Source organism: Argentina silus (genome assembly GCF_951799395.1).
Source record: "Argentina silus genome assembly, chromosome: 17".
NCBI classification, from domain to species: Eukaryota; Metazoa; Chordata; class Actinopteri; order Argentiniformes; family Argentinidae; genus Argentina; species Argentina silus.
In genome coordinates, this window is record NC_139671.1 from 4,907,937 (window position 1) to 4,926,444 (window position 18,508).

Sequence of the window (18,508 nt, forward strand, 5' to 3'; positions counted from 1 at the left end):
GATTCCATTTCCGGGGACACAAACCTGTCATATCTGGCTTAGTAGCCTATATTGTTATCATTCCATTGTCCAGAGTAAAAAAAAATAATAATAATCTTGAGCTTTAAGTGCAAAAAGCATGATGGTTAGAATATGATCATTCTTCAGTGTGATAACATTTTAACAATCAGTGTAAACTGACGTAAAACTTGACTGGTGTGGTTGTGAGCCAGAGTGTGCTGGACTCGAGAATCCAGTGGCTATAACTGTTTGTGGGACAAAGACAAGAGGAACAAGCTGTTTGACTTGTCATAATGGCTATGTTTATCTGTCAACACAGAGGGGGTAAGCAGTGATAAATGAACTATGTGGTTTATGGGAGCCACACAGATGATCTTCAATGTAGTCATGGAAGGGTAGACTACATGTTCTTTATTCCATATTTTGAGTGCCTTCGAATCCTTTCTTTGTCAAAATGAACAAGACAGACATACATTTGTGGTCATTATCATATACAGATGAGGAGCATGTAAATATAACTCCATGTAAAACATAACAAGTGGAACTTTTAGTTGATAGTTTTAGGACTTTAGGACTCAATTTACGGACGGACCAGGTAGGAAATTCTCACTATCACCATTCATTAATTAGTTCAATCTTCATACTGACATTTTCATTCATTAATAATTGCAATCCTTAAATACTGGCAAAGTATCCTATTTCAGATATAATTCATAATTTAGTGTGCCAGGACAATTAAATAGATCGATGCATTATAGCTTTGTTTCCAATATGGCGGCGCACGAATGAGAATCAGTAGCCTTTTTCTTCAAGTTTCCTAAATGAGCAGCGGTATGCAACGAAATTCGATGACTCAATAATAAATCGAGGTTCACATGCTATGCAAATGAAGAATGAAAAACTGAATTAAGTAATGATAGCAGATGCCATCTCCAATGAACCGGTCGGCTTAAACGTACAAAACGATACAATGTTTACATTTCTCGTCACGTAGGCTACCGATCTTATTTACCGAGCTTACGTTTATTGTGCTGATGTGAATGTGAATGAGGCATGTGTCTATTAGCCTACAGTATTTCACTTTTTTTTTTTTTTTTTTTTTTTTTTTTACCAGGCATGTTAACCACACATCGCTGTGCGAAAGCACTGCAGCTCACCCTCGCGGTCATCAAACCAGATGCAGTCGCGCATCCTTTGATGCTGGAGGTGAGCCCTTTGATTTATACCTGTTCGCTTTGCCTCTATGAGATCCGTGACTGGAAATAGGTATATTTGATATGATCGACTATATTTATTGGACAAACCACCGAAATGATTCAGATAATGTCCAGCAGCATAGGATACATGTGTAGTATTGATTTCACCGTTCATGAAATGGGTGGTCCAGAATCAAAACATGAATGTATTTCTATGTCTTTCTTCAGAAATCTGATCATATAGTAAATGCTCTTTTGGAAAATGATCTTTTCGTATTTTGGCACATTTCATACAGCAATTTGATTGAGAAGCTAAATAAAAGCAGCCATGAAGACTGCTCCTCTGTGTTCCCTGGTTTAGGCTGATTTCCATGTCAAGCGGCCTCAAAATGATCAAAGATTACATTAGCCTAGTACCTTTTTAATGTTTTAATTCTAGTTGATGCTTTAAAGTCGGTCTGCCTCCATCTACACAAGTGGAGTAGGATTTTTATAAAGCAGTATTGAAAATGCATGCTGGTCAATAGCCTATCCATCCAACATCCATTTAACCAAGTCGTCCATTCATTCAAGTAAACTAATTTAAAAGATCAGCCTCAAATAGACGAGCATAGAAGACTAACCTATTATAGACTAGCCAAGAACCCAGGCCAAGAACACTAGCCTTGAAGACCAGCCTACTGTCCTCTATTCAGTATCTGAAGCCAGTGTAACATCTGCCTTTACCTTTCAGTATCTGAAGCAGGGGTAACGTCTGCCTTTACCTTTCAGGCCCTTCACCAAAGAATACTAGAGAACAAGTTTGCTATTGTCAGGTCAAGAGATCTGGTGTGGCGAAGACAGGACTCTGAAAAATTCTATGCTGAGCATGCAGGCAAGTCATGCTTCTGCCTTACATTGTTTTGTCATTGTGTGTATTAAGATGGTTAGATAAAGGTTAACTAAAATGAGTCTAACTAAGGAAAGGGATTATCAGAAGGATTATCTACGATTTTGAAGGATATACAGTAGCTCTTTCCGTGAGTATGGGGAGTATTACATCCCTTTAATGTTCAGTTTCCAGCTAATGCATTCCATTGTCTCCCTGACCCATATAATTAAGACAGTCTGGACCCTAATGTGACCAGGCACCATATCAGCTACATTTAGTGTAAAATAAAGATTCTACTCAGAATAACACAATTTTAGTTTTAATTCTTGTGGGCTGACAAAAACGAATGATTCAGCGTGATTGGTCATGGTGTCACAGACTCCCAGGTTTAATCGAGTGTCAGCTGCTGTCACAACCGAAAAATAGCAGAAAACAGACTCACTTTCTATGAAGTCAGTAAAAGTTCTCCTCTTGCCAGCTTCAAAGGCACAATTTCAGTTTAGACACTAGTCAGAGCCTGAATGATTCACCCCTCCTGTGTTAATTGAGCATCTGTTTCCTCAGAACAACAGCTGCCTTGAATACTGATATGGCTGTTTTCTGCAGCATCTCCGTCAGCCAGTCAGTCAGGTTTCCAGGGAAGTGCTCTTTGCAAATTGTTGAATGCCCTTGGCAAATTAAGAAAAAAAAGGGAAACGGAAATAGCATACAAATTCAGATATGAGCTTGTGATTAGGTGTTCTATCTGAAGTTTATCTACAGCCAGAATTATCTCTCTTTGATTTGCATATCTCTTGTCTTTCTAAATGTTATCTTTCTCTATTTTTGTGTTATCTCTCTATTCCTTTATCACTACACATTGCTGATATTTATTAAATTACTATAGTTTTCTCCTTAGGCATTCAAGTTAAGTTTGTTTAAGTTTTAGTTAGGTAAAGTTTTTATGTGCTTTTGTTTTGCCTCTCAGGAAGATTCTTCTACCAAAGGCTGGTGGAGTTCATGTCAAGGTAAGCTTCAGCCAAGTCATTAAGCCTGACCTTGACTGAAGTTGGCTACCACTGCCATTTACTAACCATTGTATTTGATTCCCACATCATGAAGTGCTCTTCCTTAGGTTTGTAAAAAGGAGGAAAACAGCTCTTAAGATGAAAAATGGACTTGTTGGTATACATATACCACTAAGTTGACACATAACAGATGACCTCCTTTGAGCCCATTCATATTTTTCCCCACCAGAAAGTCACATATATGAATCACTTCCATCTAGGCTTTGAAGCATCACTTTGTGGTTTCAATTGTCAGTGGAAGACTAAGCTTCTGGGGCCTTTGTTTGCCCCCCTGTAGAGCCCCCCGCTGGATTGCAAAGGTGTTTTAGAAACGTCATCCATGGAGCCAAAACTGTGCTGCCACGGTTGTCGTGGCAACTGCTCCATCCTCAGGCCTGGTTTCTGCTCATCGGAGTGTAGACTGGACGTCAGCGTGCGGCTTGATGGGCCTCTTGTTTTTTTGTTGAGCATGAACTTGAGGCTAAATTTGTTCAACATTTATTTTTAGTGAGGCTTTTCCATGTGTGGTTGTTATTTATAATTAGTCGTGCTGTTGTGTGACTTATAGCAGGATTTCGTTAAGTGGAGAGACTGGCTTGCCTTCTCTCAATTTCCTACACAATAGTAAGATCTAAAGAATTTTGTGAGCTACTGTTATTCCCAGACCTATTCTTATCCTTCTTTTGGCTCATTTGAACTCACTAGCAAACACCATATCGTCTCGATATTGTAGCCCATTCATAAGCAAACCAAGGAGACATACTCAGACCTGCATTCTTTGCGCTTGTGTCTTTTGAAAAGGATCCTTAGTTTTAAGACCATCCATTGTAATTTTCCCACAGTGGTCCGATGCGGGCGTACATCCTAGCCAGAGAAGATGCTTTCTCACCCCTCACATGCATAAAGGTTTATAAGCCATTTGTAGACCATTGGTGCAAATCATCTCAATAAGATAAATGCATACAATTTCAGTAACATTTGACGTTGGAGAAACTAACATCATTGGAGCAACTAACAGGCCAACACAGCTTTGTGTTGTCAAATCACGGGGACGCGGAACTTCCGTTTCGGCGAAACCTTTAAAATAAAATCGCTTCCTCGAAATATACAATTTCGAATACATGTTAAAAAAATACATTATTGGACAGTTGGACTGCCAGCAGCTGCTACACTCTGCTGGCTGTATAGAGCTCAAAAGGTAAACAGAGTTGTGGCTAGATGGTGTAGGGCTACGAACGGAAGAGACATTAGTCTAAAGTCTGTTAACTGTCTTGACTTTTATTTTGACAAGAATTCCGTCTGCTAGCTGCGCTACTTTCTTCATGTCGCTCTGCACGCTGCTGTCGAAGGCTTTTAATGACAACAAACGAGAGAGAGACGGACATCAAGGAGACAGCATTGTGAATGAGGGCTGCAGAAAGAATCATAAGTCTATTAACACAGACATTTTAAGAGTCTTGTACGTGGTCAAAAGCGTGAGTTTAAAAAAATTCATGGATGCAACATGCTCATAAGATGTCCAGAGGTGCCAGAGTAAATCTTCCAAGAAAAATATTCATTTTTGGCGATTGATATGAGTTTTTATGAAACAAAGATATTAATTCCCAAATTACATGAACTTTTATCCTTGCATTAAGATGGACTCAATTCAACTTATTGAGTGATTTGTTGATGACATTTTTGCATTTGAGCTCATTTTAAAAGTGTCATAGCAAAGGGACTGAATACTTATGTACATGAGGTATTTCTGTGTTTCAATTTTAATACATTTATTAACATTTCCAAAAACATGTTTTCGCTTTGTCATTCTGGGGTATTGTGTGTGGATTGATGGCAAATTCTTTTAATTTAATCCATTTTAAATTCAGTCTATAACACAATAGGCTTCCATATAGGCTTTGAAGCATCACTTTGTGGTTTCAATTGTCAGTGGAGGACTAAGCTTCTAGGGCCTTTGTTGGGAAAATGTTACACTAGGCCCCCTGTAGAGCCCCCCGCTGGATTGCAAAGGTGTTTTAGAAACGTCATCCATGGAGCCAAAACTGTGCTGCCACGGTTGTCGTGGCAACTGCTCCGTCCTCAGGCCTGGTTTTTGCTCACAGGAGTGTAGACTGGACGTCAGCGTGCGGCTTGATGGGCCTCTTGTTTTTTTGTTGAGCATGAACTTGAGGCTAAATTTGTTCAACATTTATTTTTAGTGAGGCTTTTCCATTTGTGGTTGTTATTTATAATTAGTCGTGCTGTTGTGTGACTTATAGCAGGATTTCGTTAAGTGGAGAGACTGGCTTGCCTTCTCTCAATTTCCTACACAATAGTACGATCTAAAGAATTTTGTGAGCTACTGTTATTCCCAGACCTATTCTTATCCTTCTTTTGGCTCATATGAACTCACTAGCAAACACCATATCGTCTCTATATTGTAGCCGATTCATAAGCAAACCAAGGAGACATACTCAGACCTGCATTCCTTGACCATCCATTGTGATTTTCCCACAGTGGTCCAATGCGGGCGTACATCCTAGCCAGAGAAGATGCTATAGCTCACTGGAGGGAACTGATGGGACCAACCAAAGTGTTCAGGGCCCGGTATACCTCCCCGACCACCATCAGAGCCCAGTTTGGACTCACGGATACCAGGAATACCACTCATGGCTCAGGTAAAGCTCGTCATGATGTCCATGATTTGGGTATACCTCAGCCTGAAAACAAAGGAGAAAATCAGCACGTTTCCAGAGTTTTACAGGTGCCTTCTGTAACAGAGACCCACCCAAGACCCACCCCCTCAGTTCACTCAGAAGTGGAGAGGCAGCACTTGAAAGTTACTTAAAAGCAGAAATTAAAGTTAAAGATTGCTTCTTTAAGGCAACAGCCCCCCAAACGCCCTGATTTACTTTTCTGGTGGCTCGATGCCGCCACGAATTTTTGCAAAGCACAAAAGCTTTGCACTGAAAGAGTGGCACCCAGAGGCCAGGCTTTTTCCACACACTCTCTTATGTCTTATCTGTATGTACTGTAGCAGTTGGCGGTTTGTTCAGTGTAGCATACATGGTATGTCATAATGTTCATAAGACAAAAGTTGTCATAGACATTTCATATGATTTTGGAAAAGAGTCAGTGAACTCACAGTAATGATAAAGAACGAATATCTTAAAATATCTTAACTGACACAAATAGATTGTATAACCCTTGATTAAACATACAATTACATAATTGAATGATTATTAGGATAACCTGCCTGACTAATTACAATGTAACAATGTTGTTATTCATATACACCCCCACTGTCTGTTAAATTCTACGTTGCTATAAAAATCTAATTTGCTGCTTAGATTTCAGTTTTCTTTTCCTTATAGATCTATTATTATTATTATTATTATTATTATTATTATTATTATTATTATTATTATTATTATTATTATTATTCTCTTACAAGAGTGCAATGGAAAGTAATTCTGTAGGACTGAATCAAAATGCAGGTCTTTGTTAAAAAATGCATATCTGTATGTTAACTTAATTGGCCTAAATACAATTTATAAATTAAGTTAGATTTGTCTCCAAATGGATTGGCATTGAATTGCGTTTTCACAATGATCGCAATGGTTTCTCCAACATTCTCGTTCCCAGATTCCTTGGAGTCGGCACAGAGAGAGATACGCTTCTTCTTCCCAGATTTTGTTCCGCAGGAGTGGATGGAGAAGGAAGAGCCAGTATTCAGGACCGGATGCATGGAGTATGACCAGCAGAGACAGATCCACACTCTACCAGCACAGAGTTGACCTCAGTACAGACTCAGAAACTAAAGACTGGACCGGACTAGATTCTCACTGAAAAGTTGCTGACCAAGGGCCAAATTCTGTCTGTCATAGTAATGTTTATGCATCTGTGTCGGTATATATTTTTAATACCTGGCAACAGGCCATACTCAAGCATGCCATATTCGCTAATTTGACCATTTCCAAAAAAAAACACACACACACACACACACACACACAATCCAAATGCGCTTCTATCCACCAGGAGACTTGTCAGAGGCAATGTTACACGTTATCAACAGAATGGAATTCATATCAAAAGAATGGCATTGCCAACCATGCACCTTTTTCATGGTTAGGTTCTCTGTTAGGTTCTCTCCAGCAGTGCCATAATGTTCATGCTCTTGAAAGTGTAAGATATGCAAAATGGAAGTGCCGAAATGCAATAGTTATATAATAATAGTGGTTTAGCTTGTTCCATCCAAAATGTTCCTGTGATGACAACTTTAAAGTAGATATGCAGCTTCCATGAAGTGATTTTAAAGCAGGAAAATTTCAAGAACTCTGTCATGTCTCATGATTTATTGTCAGTACAAATGTACACTGTCCATATTGATATATGTATATCAAAATAAACAGATAAGCTAAAAAGACCTTACAAAGTGTACTACCAGCTCTGTTACCTTACAAAAGTAAATACTGTACTCTCACTGAGGCAATTTGTCATTTTATACAAAACACAAAATAGACCAGTTTGTCGTACTTGATGCTATCTCTACCCCTTGCTCTACACATGCCATTCAAATGTGTTGTTTCTCCTGAAACCCAAGACAATTGTGAGCCATTTGCCAACTGCTTCATTGTGTGTCAATTGTGTTTGTTGCAGATAATGTGTATGTGAAATGTGAATATATAGATTAAGATTTATCAACAGTTTCACAGTGTTACCTTCCAAAAGTAATTGTAACATTCTCAACTCTGAGAGTCTTCTTGTGAACCATACTTTGTCTCTATTATGATTGTCTCTTTGATTTTGAATCAAGTTCTCTTCATGTAAACCTGAACATGCAGACGCCCTACGAATCAATATCCGAAAAATATATAAATTTGTTATCCAACTATCCACTAGTCATCGTATCATTAAAAAACCTATGTTCCTTAAATGCTAGTTTACAAGTTTAGAGAGTTCACAGAAAAAGACATGTTAAACATCGTAATCTAAAGCAGTTTTTTTCTACTGTCAAGACAAAACAACAATGCCCATGACAATGCTGATAGATAACATATACATCACAAAACTGCCCTAAATATTTTGAAAATATTTGTGACATGATCGACAAGCTAGCTAGCACAGCCATGATATACGTATCTCTGGTACAGCACAGTTCCGTCTGGCTCTTGGGCTTTTCAAACATTTTGGTCCTGTTTATAAAACCAAACTCTTTAAACAAAGCCTGAAGCCTTCTCACCCCAATAAGTAATTAGGTGTCATCGTATCAAACAGCAGTCAATATCATTGTCTTTGGCTCCTGCCACTCCTCAGTGCACTTCGGTGTTCCCTTCTGTCACTTCCTTGATGGCCTCAACAGGCTTCATGACCTCGAAGGTGGTGTGGGACTTCTCCTTGATCTTGCCACTCTTGTCCACCTGACGGATGCTCTGCGTCACTGTGATGGTCACCTGCTTGGTAGACATCCGATTGTCCTGCCATTTTGTCTGTGGAGGGTGTTAATCAAGAAATATTGAAAGTACACTGCCGATTGTAATAGATTCAGAGAGCATGGCATAACACAGCTTTTGCTGATTATATCACTGATATATATCTCTATAGAGTTGTCAATGTTGTTTTGGAATTCTCAATGGATTCAGCTATCAACCCAAATAGAATTGCTTCTTTCAGGCTCATGAAGGCTTTTAGTTAGCAACAATACAAGGGAGATTACAGCAGAAAATGCATCCTTAATTAATAATCGGATTACTTACTGTCTCCTCTGTACGTAAAACGCTCCTTCGCTGTACTGTGGTACCAGATGAGGGTCGCACCACCTCCTGGTGTTGGGAGGCCAGTATTGCAGGGGTGTCACTGGCCTTCATATCATTCAAGCCTACTTCAGACATGGCAGAGCAAACCTTTAGGTAAGCTTGAGCAGGAGCAGGCAGGCCGTCATCGAATAAATCTGCCACTGAAAGAAAATGGAGGTGTGCACCTTTAATAACCCGTCAAAGGTATTAGTCTCACTTACCAGATCATGGCTATGCAAAGAGATGAAGGCACTAATGCATCAACATTACACATTTACTCAACAAATACTCAAGGGTTGTCTAGTCTGTAAGGATGAACCCATCAAGGTCACAGACATTTTGTACATGAGTAATTCTTCCTTTAGCCGACTGCCAACCACTGAAGTGCATTTAAGTTAATGTTTAACAAGTAGTTAGTTATTATCAATATTAAAATCACATGAACAAATGAATCAAATGAACAAAATGAATTTGTGAAATGAAGTAATTCAGTATCAATATGAAAATAAAAGATATAAATGTTCAATAAATAAGTGTTTGATTTTTATTATTTATCTATACTTGGGTCCTCTTTTATCGTTTCAAAAGGTTATTGCTTTTTTTTTTGCTCCATGTGGACTGTAGCCATTCCCATGACAACCAGAGGCCTCCTGGCAGCATGTGATTGCTGCCTTTTGATGCAAACTCCAAGCACCCATTCACCTAACAAAATAGATTTTGCTTGACTGTCACCAATTTACTAATTTCTTGTTTCCTTTTTGATGGTTTTCACCCGTGCTTAAGGTGACCCACCGTTGAGTAAGAATAAACACCAGCGTACAGTAGCCTATATTATGACCAAAAGGTCACAAATAAAATCTAAACATTAACATCACCTAAAACTCTTGCAACTAAAAAGTCATCCAAGAAAAAGTAACATGCTATTTCTCGATTCTGGACCAGGAGACCCACATGTAGTGCAATCTTTTTGTTCCGATCCAGCATGGCAGTAACGAATCTGAACCAGCTAATCATCAAGCCCTGAATTATACTATGCTGTAACAAAAACCTGCAAACCATGCGGGTCTCCAGGAACAGGGGTGTACTCAGAGAGATGAAAAGTGTAAAGTGCAGGTGTTTTCTTTTCACTCTTAAACTGAATCCTACAATCGAAGAACACTGGCCTTCCAAGTAGCTGCTCAGCTTCTCATACCAGGAGTGACTGTTTTCTCAGAGGCGAAGCCCCCCTCGGATGAGTTCTCAGAGGGGATACTCTGGATGGAGGAGAGGGGTATGTCAGTGTCCGTGCTGGTCAGCCATGTCGATTCAGTCTCCTTGGTCCAGCTCTCTAGGTAACGGGGCTCCAGGGCGTCCGTCCTGCTTCCCCCACACCCCATGGTTCTCCTCAGCAAGAAAGAGAAGACCAGAACAAGGACTGTGGATTGAAGAGAACCTCCTCAGTGGTGAAGGCACAAGCGCAAGGTCCTTCTCTCTCCTCAATCAGATGGCTGAGGTGAATTGCAGTGGTGTTCACCAGCACCCATTTGACACATTTTCTCATTTATAAATTGTCCTCCATTCGCTTCAAGATGACAGGTATCAACAGAAAGTTATGTTGTTGTTTTAAAGAACTTCCAGAGGCAACGGCGGGCACATCGGGAATCTTAGGGTTCACCCAGGCAAACTGTCTACCTGCACTCTCACACCCCATAGGTTCGATGACAGGTGACAGATCAGTCTGTTGCAGAGACATCCAGGGGTTTTGCCTGTGGAGGAAGTCAAAATGTCAGCTGTGCATTGTTATGCATAATAAAGTGTCTATAACAACTTGTTTATCCAAGAACACAGCGACAGTATATTGAGTACAGGTAGAATTATTGGTTATTACAGGTGTATAATGCAATTATAATGGCTTATTAGACAAAAAAATCAACTGAACAAGAAATCTGTACTTATACCAAACCCAACCAAAGAGAACAAATAGATGTGGGGAAACTATTTGTTGTCATTCAATAATAGCACATGGTTGAATATTTCTAAAACATTTACCTTTGATTCATACCGTACTTCATCCATGATTCTTTCGTCCTATGTGACACGATGACACTTTATGTAAGACAGTTTTACATTTCATCTTGATTGATTGTCTCCATGTATTTTTAACGTTTTGGAAGACTATATAGCAATATATTGACGATTGAACGCAGTAAAATTGCGGTAACACGACCTCACGCAGATATTCAATATCACCATGGCACAAAATTAAAGAGATGCGTCTGTCAAATATGCATTGTTGTTGTTGTTTTTTTGATAGGCATTGGCACACACATGGCAAATAGCTGTATGATGTTCAAACCTTAATCTACCAAATATCAATCGAGCGGCAAAATGCCTTCTGTATCGAATAGAAAAGAAAACAACCACCTTGATAGTGACTATATGCTCTTACATTTGCCATTATTATGTGGTGCGCTCCTCATCTGAGATAATGATAAATCGACAATAGTCAATCCCATAAATGTACATACCATTGTGTTGAACCGGTATTGACGGACATCCACCGGTTTTCTGCCTCGGTTCCAAACGAATGACAGTTCTACAACCCATTCGGTGTAAATAATGACACTCCCCCTCCCACTGTGTGAGAGCCTGTGTGTGTGTGTGTGTGTGTGTGTGTGTGTGTGTGTGTGTGTGCGTGCGTGCGTGCGTGCGTGTGCGTGTGCGTGTGCGTGTGTGTGTGTAGACACTTCTTTAAAAAAAAAAAAATTATTATTATTTTTGTTTACTTTAGCGCTGTCAAAGTACTTAATTATTTGACAATACAAATTTAAGTTTTTTGAAAAAGATAATTGAGAATTGCAAAAGGGTTGGAAACATTGGTTCTGATTTAAAGTAGGCTACAGTCACTTTGCCATACGTGAGCAAATTGTATATACACTACTATTTCTTGTATTTTTTCTGTTTAATCCCTTCTATACTCTTTCTCTAATGCTCCTAGAGGGACTTGCACTAGAAATGATCAAAAGCAAAAAAGAAAGTGTAATGATGTGACGCATAGAACTGTTATCAAATCAAATCAAACATTAATTATATAGCACGTTTCATACATGAAGGTAGCATTTCACAGAAAATAAGAAATAAATAAAGCCAGAAAAAAAATCAAAAGATGACACAAAACATTAGATCATACAAATAGAGCAGCCATGGAGGTTCAAACTGTAAAAACATGTGAGGACTGTGGAGACTAATGCATTGTAAAGAAAAACCTCAAATGTCATGAAGAAAATGACCTAAAATAACTTAGTGACCAAATGACTAAAAGACCAGGAAGACTAAAAAGAAAATAGCATAAAATACAAGACTAAAAGACTAAAGGACTATAAAACATGTTAAATAGAAGCAAGGTTTAAAAAAGTATGTCTTAAGATCTCTCTAAAAAATGTCCACAGTCTTGTCCCTCCTCAGGTTCTCCGGCAGGCTGTTCCAGAGGCTGGGGACATAACAACTGAAAGCTGCCTCTCTGTGCCTCTTGGTCCTGGGCTTTGGAACAGTTAAGAGGCCAGTGCCAGAGGACCTGAGGGGGTCTACTGGGTACATATCTTAAAAGCATGTCTGACATGTAGTGGAGTGCATGAGCATAGAGTGATTTGTACACAAATAAAATAATCTTAAAATCAATCCTAAAACTAAAACTCTAATGTGTGCTCTCCGTCTGGCCTTGGTCAACTGCTGTGTTCTGTATAATTTCAGTCGGCAAAGCTTTGTTTGGTAGACCAGACAGGAGAGCATTACAAGCATTAGTCAAGCCTGCTAGTAATAAAAGCATGCAGTAGTCTCTCAGTGTCAGCCTGAGAGAGAAAAGATTGCACCTCAGCGATGTTCCTTAAGTGATAAAGATATGTTTTTTTCCCCCATTCTTGATATTCATTCAAAATTGAGATCTGAGTCACCAGGGTTTTTAGCCTGCTGCTTGGTTAAGTGCTAGTGTCCTAAAGTATGCAGACAGTTTCTCTCTTTCGGCTTTTGCTCCAATGACTAGTACCTCTGTCTTACCTTGGTTGAGCTGGAGGAAGTTCTGTGACATCCATACATTTATGTCCACAATGCATTTCACCAAGGATCAATTGAGCTGAATTTCTTGGGTGATGCAGACATGTATAGCTGGGTGTCATCTGTGTAACTGTGGTTAATTAATATTGTGCTTCCTGATGACATTGTGTGTCAGTGTTTCAATTGCACAAGTCTATACAAAAGCAAATAATTAAATATGTATTAACAGTTTATTATGTAACACTGGTGAATTTCAACAGGTTCTGTTGAAAACGCAGACTGGGACATCTTCAGTTGGAGCAGAGCTAAAAACACGCTGGCTGTCTAGCTCTGACGTCTCTGACGCACTTTCTCTAACAGCATAATGTGCAGTTGCTGTGTGAGTCAGATAATGTTGTGTAATGTTATAGATTATGAGATTGCTCCCCTGCCTCCTTTGCTTTTAGGCCATTTATAGATCAAATTCCAGTTGAGCACTCAGACCTGAAAAGTTTATGCAAGTCTACTCTATGGTCATGTATCGACTGCACTACAGAGGGAAACAGTGGAAAACCCTGTTGTTCACGCTGTAATTTTTGGTCACTTCTGTGCAAATATTTATTTTCTTCTTTTGGCTCTATACTCCAAAGGCTAGGATTTGAAATCAAACAATTACTATGAGGTTGAAGTAGAGATTCTCAGCTTTTATTTGATGGTATTTGTGTACATATTGCTTTCATCATTTAGAAATGACACTTTTTATACATAGTCACCCTATTTCAGGGGAAGTAGAATTTCAACCTGCTTAAAAGGAAATAGTAAATATATTATGAATCTATTGCTATTGCAACACCTATAGTTTTATCCAATGTCTGACGCCTCAACAGGGAATGTCACTGACAATACCAACAACAACATTTGGCCCTGATTTTCAGAGTGAAAAGTTCACCACTATGTCCAAAAGGGGGCAGTCACTGTTCAGTTATGTATGTAGGTAAGGGTTGGTGTACTCACTGTGATATCCTGAATGGGTAGGAAATGAACTATAGCTTTGAAATATGTTTAAAACTCATTGTTTAAATATCATGGACTGTTAGTCAAAGTCGTTGAGTTGCCCCATCACTCAACTTGAAGACCAAAACAATGACGGGCCAGCCATTTGGCTGAAAAAATAATTCAGGACTCCACCTTTAATACTAGACAGTAGCGTTAAGTAGCGGATCTGTGGGCTGCGGGGCCGGTGAGCGTCACGATCTGTGGGCTGCGGGGCCGGTGAGCGTCACGATCTGTGGGCTGGATAGGCCGGTGGATCTGTGGGCTGCTCCATCTCCCCCGGCGCAGCCCTGCTGGCTGACAGTCCAGGGCCGTTTTGTTGTCCCAGTCCGTCCCTGATGCTAGAGATGCAAGTTAGTGAAGTAAATATACCATGATGTTATACAGAAAGTGCTGGTTTATGCTTACTTTCATCTGTTACCAATTTAGAATTGAATTCTGACTGATGGCAACAATAATTAATACGTGGCCATACATTTCCTTTGAATGTTATGGAGAGAGGAGAGATCTACAGTATTATAGTTCTATAGACATTTCTGACCTGGAAACAATCTATAGACACGCAGGTAATGTCCACAACACAGCAGTTGCCGTTCCTTCAATACTGAATTTCCATAATTACTTCAAAGATTTCTACCTTGGCGGCAACAACACACATACATCAGAGCTGTGTGAATGCTACAGTGTCGGCATGGGATTGTGATTTCCATAATAAAATGTAGTATATCAGAAGCAATGCACTCCTTTTGCATTTCGATGAGGAAATAAGGCACTTCAAAGGTGCAGCTGTAGGTATTTCACAGCACTTGAGTAAAATCTCACTAATGTTGCAATTTCTCACAGATATTTCATGATAATTTGGGCCTCTCTAACAATGTGGCAACACAACAACCTGAACCTTGGAACATGGAAGGTTGATGATTAAGGACTTCTGCCGGTGACCTGTCACAGAATGGACTGTCTGCCAACCTAACATTTAAACAACACAAAAACATATATTACGAGATATGATTTGGCATTTGGATTATTGAATACAACATTAGGACTAGACCTATATGCCTAGACATAATTTGCCATACAACTGTGAATACATATGATCACTTTTATGTCAGAATTAAGAAGCCATTACCATCATGTGAGCACACCTTCTGAACTGTACGTACGAGCACCAGAGATGTTCTATATTGAGAAAGACCGAAAAATAAAGAGGCTTTGCTAGCCTTTCTCCTGTGTTCATTGTCCCCCCCTTATTATAATGTTCCCGGGCCAAATTTGGCCAGTCTGTTTAAACTGCTCTCATATTAACACAAAAACCATAAATCATCACCAAATTTTGTTTAACACCTTTTTAAGCTGTGAACCAATGTCTTCAGCTAGTGGTTAACATGAGTAACTGCAGTGAATACACAAAGAACAGACACTGGAAATGTGTCAACATTTCTGTATATTTTTTCCTATTTTTATGTATTCTATTGTATTTTTACATTTCATTACCCATTAATTTCCTATGGCCGTCATCTTAGACCTGGAACCCCACAGGTGTGACAAAGTTGACTAAACCACTCAATTTTCACTGAAAGTGGTGATCAGCAATTGTACATGTTCAAATGCCTAGTGTGAAGGAAAACATAAGGTCTTGAGGCAATCAGATGAAAAACACAATATTTATATTTAGGAAAAGTCCCAAGATTTGACCCGAACACACGAGGAAGGCTAGCATCTGCCAGTGATCGGCTGACACGTGTTACAGGGAATAAAGTCCCCTACACCCAGAGCCTCAGCCCTCACTTCATCTCCCTGTCACCCCCCCCCTAATGAATCCTGGGGCCTGTGTACTGCCTAGTCAATGAGGGGCCGGGTCGGTTTGATTTGTAACCTGCCCCCTGTCCTATTGGACTGCCTATCGACAGGCCTGTCTGCCTACTACACTGGCGATTAATGTGGTCAGCTGGCAAACACTACACAGAGACGACCGTGGATGAGCCAACTGTCTCTGCGACAGATGAGTCTCAAGGCTTATGTTCTAAATAAATGATATATTTGTGTGTGTGTGTGTGTGTGTGTGTGTGTGTGTGTGTGTGTGAGGGAGAGAAAGGGAGAGACCTGTAAGTGATGCACATTTCTTCAAAGACGGTTTTGTGTGTGTTTGCGTGTGTTTGCGTTAGCACAGATTGTGGGTGCTAGGAAAGTGTGCATACTGTAAGTGTGTGCTTGCTTACAGTCATAGTGTATATTTGTGTGCTTGCTTACAGGCATATGTGTGTGTGTGTGTGTGTGTGTGTGTGTGTGTATGTGTGTTCTACTGTAAGCAAAAGACTGTGTGTTTGTGTTTATTCGTCATTTAGTGCTTTGCTTCAAACAGCTGGCAAAGTTTGATAGCAAATAATATGCACTCTCCTCTGATTTATGAGGCTTTGGCAGGGGGAGGAGGAAGGGGGCCGCTTCATGCGCCGGCAAATTTCGTCAGCGGGGAGGAATGAGCCAATGCGCAGTGTAGAACGAGCCAAAGCCAGACTCTTACTGGGAATTTCAGTGAGACAGACAGCAAAGGAGACCTAAGTAGGCTGGGCGGGGTCGGCATGATGGTGGTGTCTTAGAATACTCTACATCAAGGGCCAGAAGTTTTTCCTGACCACGCTTGCCTACCTGACCATGAAAAAAGTAAGTAGAATGTTGTTTACTGTGAAAATGTATTTCCTCATGTGAGGGCAATAAAACAAGGATTTCATACACAGTGACCAATGATCATTTGAGGCCTGCTGTGATTTTTGACCTTTGTTTCAAATGTACGCATACACATGGCAATATTCATGGTAATTATTATGCACAAGAGATCATATTGAAATCAGCACCTATAAAAACACAGGGAATATTCATTTTAGAGCTATAATTATTCACAGTTAACTGTACCTCATATCATCTGTCATGCAGTTATGCTTAAAAGTGTTTTTCTTACTTGCTTCCATTTCAAAGACCCCCTCCCTGTGCCTGTGTCTTCAGGCAATCAACACCATAGTTTTTAAATTTTTATTTTACTCCTCAGATACCATTAGAGTAATTATACTTTTACTTTCTCTAATCTTCTAAATTCTTTCTCAATAAAAAGGAGTCAACAGCTAAAAGTGAGGATATACAGTAGGTTGGAGAAAGGTGCGAACACACTTCTAAACCAAACAAAAATGTACGAGGTCTGACATATTTCTGCATTACCAACTTGATCTTCTTCAGTTTTATGGCTTCATATTATGTTTAAGTTTCTTATCATTCAAACACAGCATTACAATCTTTCCTCAGTAAACCCTGTCAGGACGATCAGATAGTATCACTTGGATTTATTAAATCCATTGGCAAATCACAGATATTGCTTCGGTTTCCAGGGCAACAAGAAGCTTTGCCCAAATGGGGCTTTTCTTGGGGTCAGGGCCTAGCCACATCAATCAGGTCTCATGGTACTCTTGGCAGAGACTTGTGTTGTGCGGTGACACTTGTTTCTGCAGAGCAGCGCCAAGACCCCATCCATCACGACCAAAGATTACGTGGCGTCTTTTCATTAATGCAAAGTGCATGTGAATTCAGCCAAAAAAGCATAAGTGTCAGACGGGATTGTTTCAACAGGCAAAGACGATAACGAACTGTGATTAATTAATTAAGCTCTGGGAGTTAACAGGAGGTAATTAGGATTCCAATTAAATAGAAATTGGTACCGGAGGAGTATCGATACGTGTTTAAATGCCTGTTGACTTGTGTACCTTACTGGCCAACTGGGATATCCTTCCACATACCCACATTATCAATAGAAAGATCTGACAAAAGGACAAACACAGCACTAAACTAAGCAGCAACCCTAAGGGTATCACATTGATTATTACATTACAATCACACTAATTACCTAGCTCTCTGTAAAGTAAGTTGCTGTAGGAAATGCCCAAATAGGAGTAGAAAAACAACATGAAACATTGCCACTCGCTATCATGACATACTGTAGCCTCGCATAGGCCTCTCTGTAAACATACTTTTAATCAGGAATAGGAAGATCAATAGAATCCATTACATCTTGATGGAGCTCATTGAAAAAGGTCTGCTTCTTTTTTTATTGCTGTGGGAAAAAGGCGCCTGAAAAATGCTGACCTCTATGCTGAGTAAGACTTTGAGAAGAAGTCCGGCATTAAAAGTCATGTTTAACCTAAATAGCTGATCATATTACCACAATAAAAGGATTCAGTCTGGTAGATTTATGACATTTTCTTTAAAGGGGCAATGAGATTAGATCAACTTTCTTACCCCATCAGAACCCACATATAAGCTTATTTTACTCCACACAGCTTCAAAACATGGTTAAAAGTATAATTTTGATCTCATAGATCCTCACAGAGTGACATTCCACAGTGTGGCCACACCTCTCTACTGGGGTATGGAAGTACGGTTTCCAATGGGTTTTCCAGTGGGGTACAATCATCTTTTAACTATAATGCAGGTGATTGATGGTGATGACTGCTAACTATTTTGATATTGACACCCGAAACCCAATTGAAACATAAAAATAAAAAGTGGTAAGCTATT

General features: G+C 39.6%; 2 protein-coding genes across 3 annotated transcripts; one reads left to right on the forward strand and one right to left on the reverse strand.

Annotated features, from left to right (window-relative positions):
• The first annotated feature begins 468 nt into the window (after positions 1-468).
• nme6 (NME/NM23 nucleoside diphosphate kinase 6) lies at positions 469-7,953 on the forward strand. 2 transcript variants are annotated; one of them, XM_083689503.1, is made up of 6 exons: positions 469-595; positions 1,115-1,206; positions 1,968-2,074; positions 3,039-3,074; positions 5,610-5,770; positions 6,738-7,953. In XM_083689503.1, exons 2-6 carry the CDS (start codon positions 1,117-1,119, stop codon positions 6,887-6,889), a joined length of 546 nt encoding a protein of 181 aa, XP_083545629.1. In that variant the 5' UTR covers positions 469-595; positions 1,115-1,116; the 3' UTR covers positions 6,890-7,953. The 2 variants fall into 2 exon arrangements, with proteins under 2 accessions (XP_083545629.1, XP_083545628.1); XM_083689502.1 differs by lacking the exon at positions 469-595 and having other exon boundaries at positions 1,023-1,206.
• Positions 7,954-8,404: 451 nt separating this feature from the next.
• Positions 8,405-10,263, reverse strand: baalcb (BAALC binder of MAP3K1 and KLF4 b; the record flags this gene model as incomplete). The annotated part of the gene is made up of 3 exons (XM_083688784.1): positions 8,405-8,581; positions 8,849-9,048; positions 10,080-10,263. The coding sequence occupies 3 exons, from the start codon at positions 10,261-10,263 to the stop codon at positions 8,405-8,407; spliced, it is 561 nt and encodes a 186-aa protein (XP_083544910.1).
• Between the last annotated feature and the right edge of the window lie 8,245 nt (positions 10,264-18,508).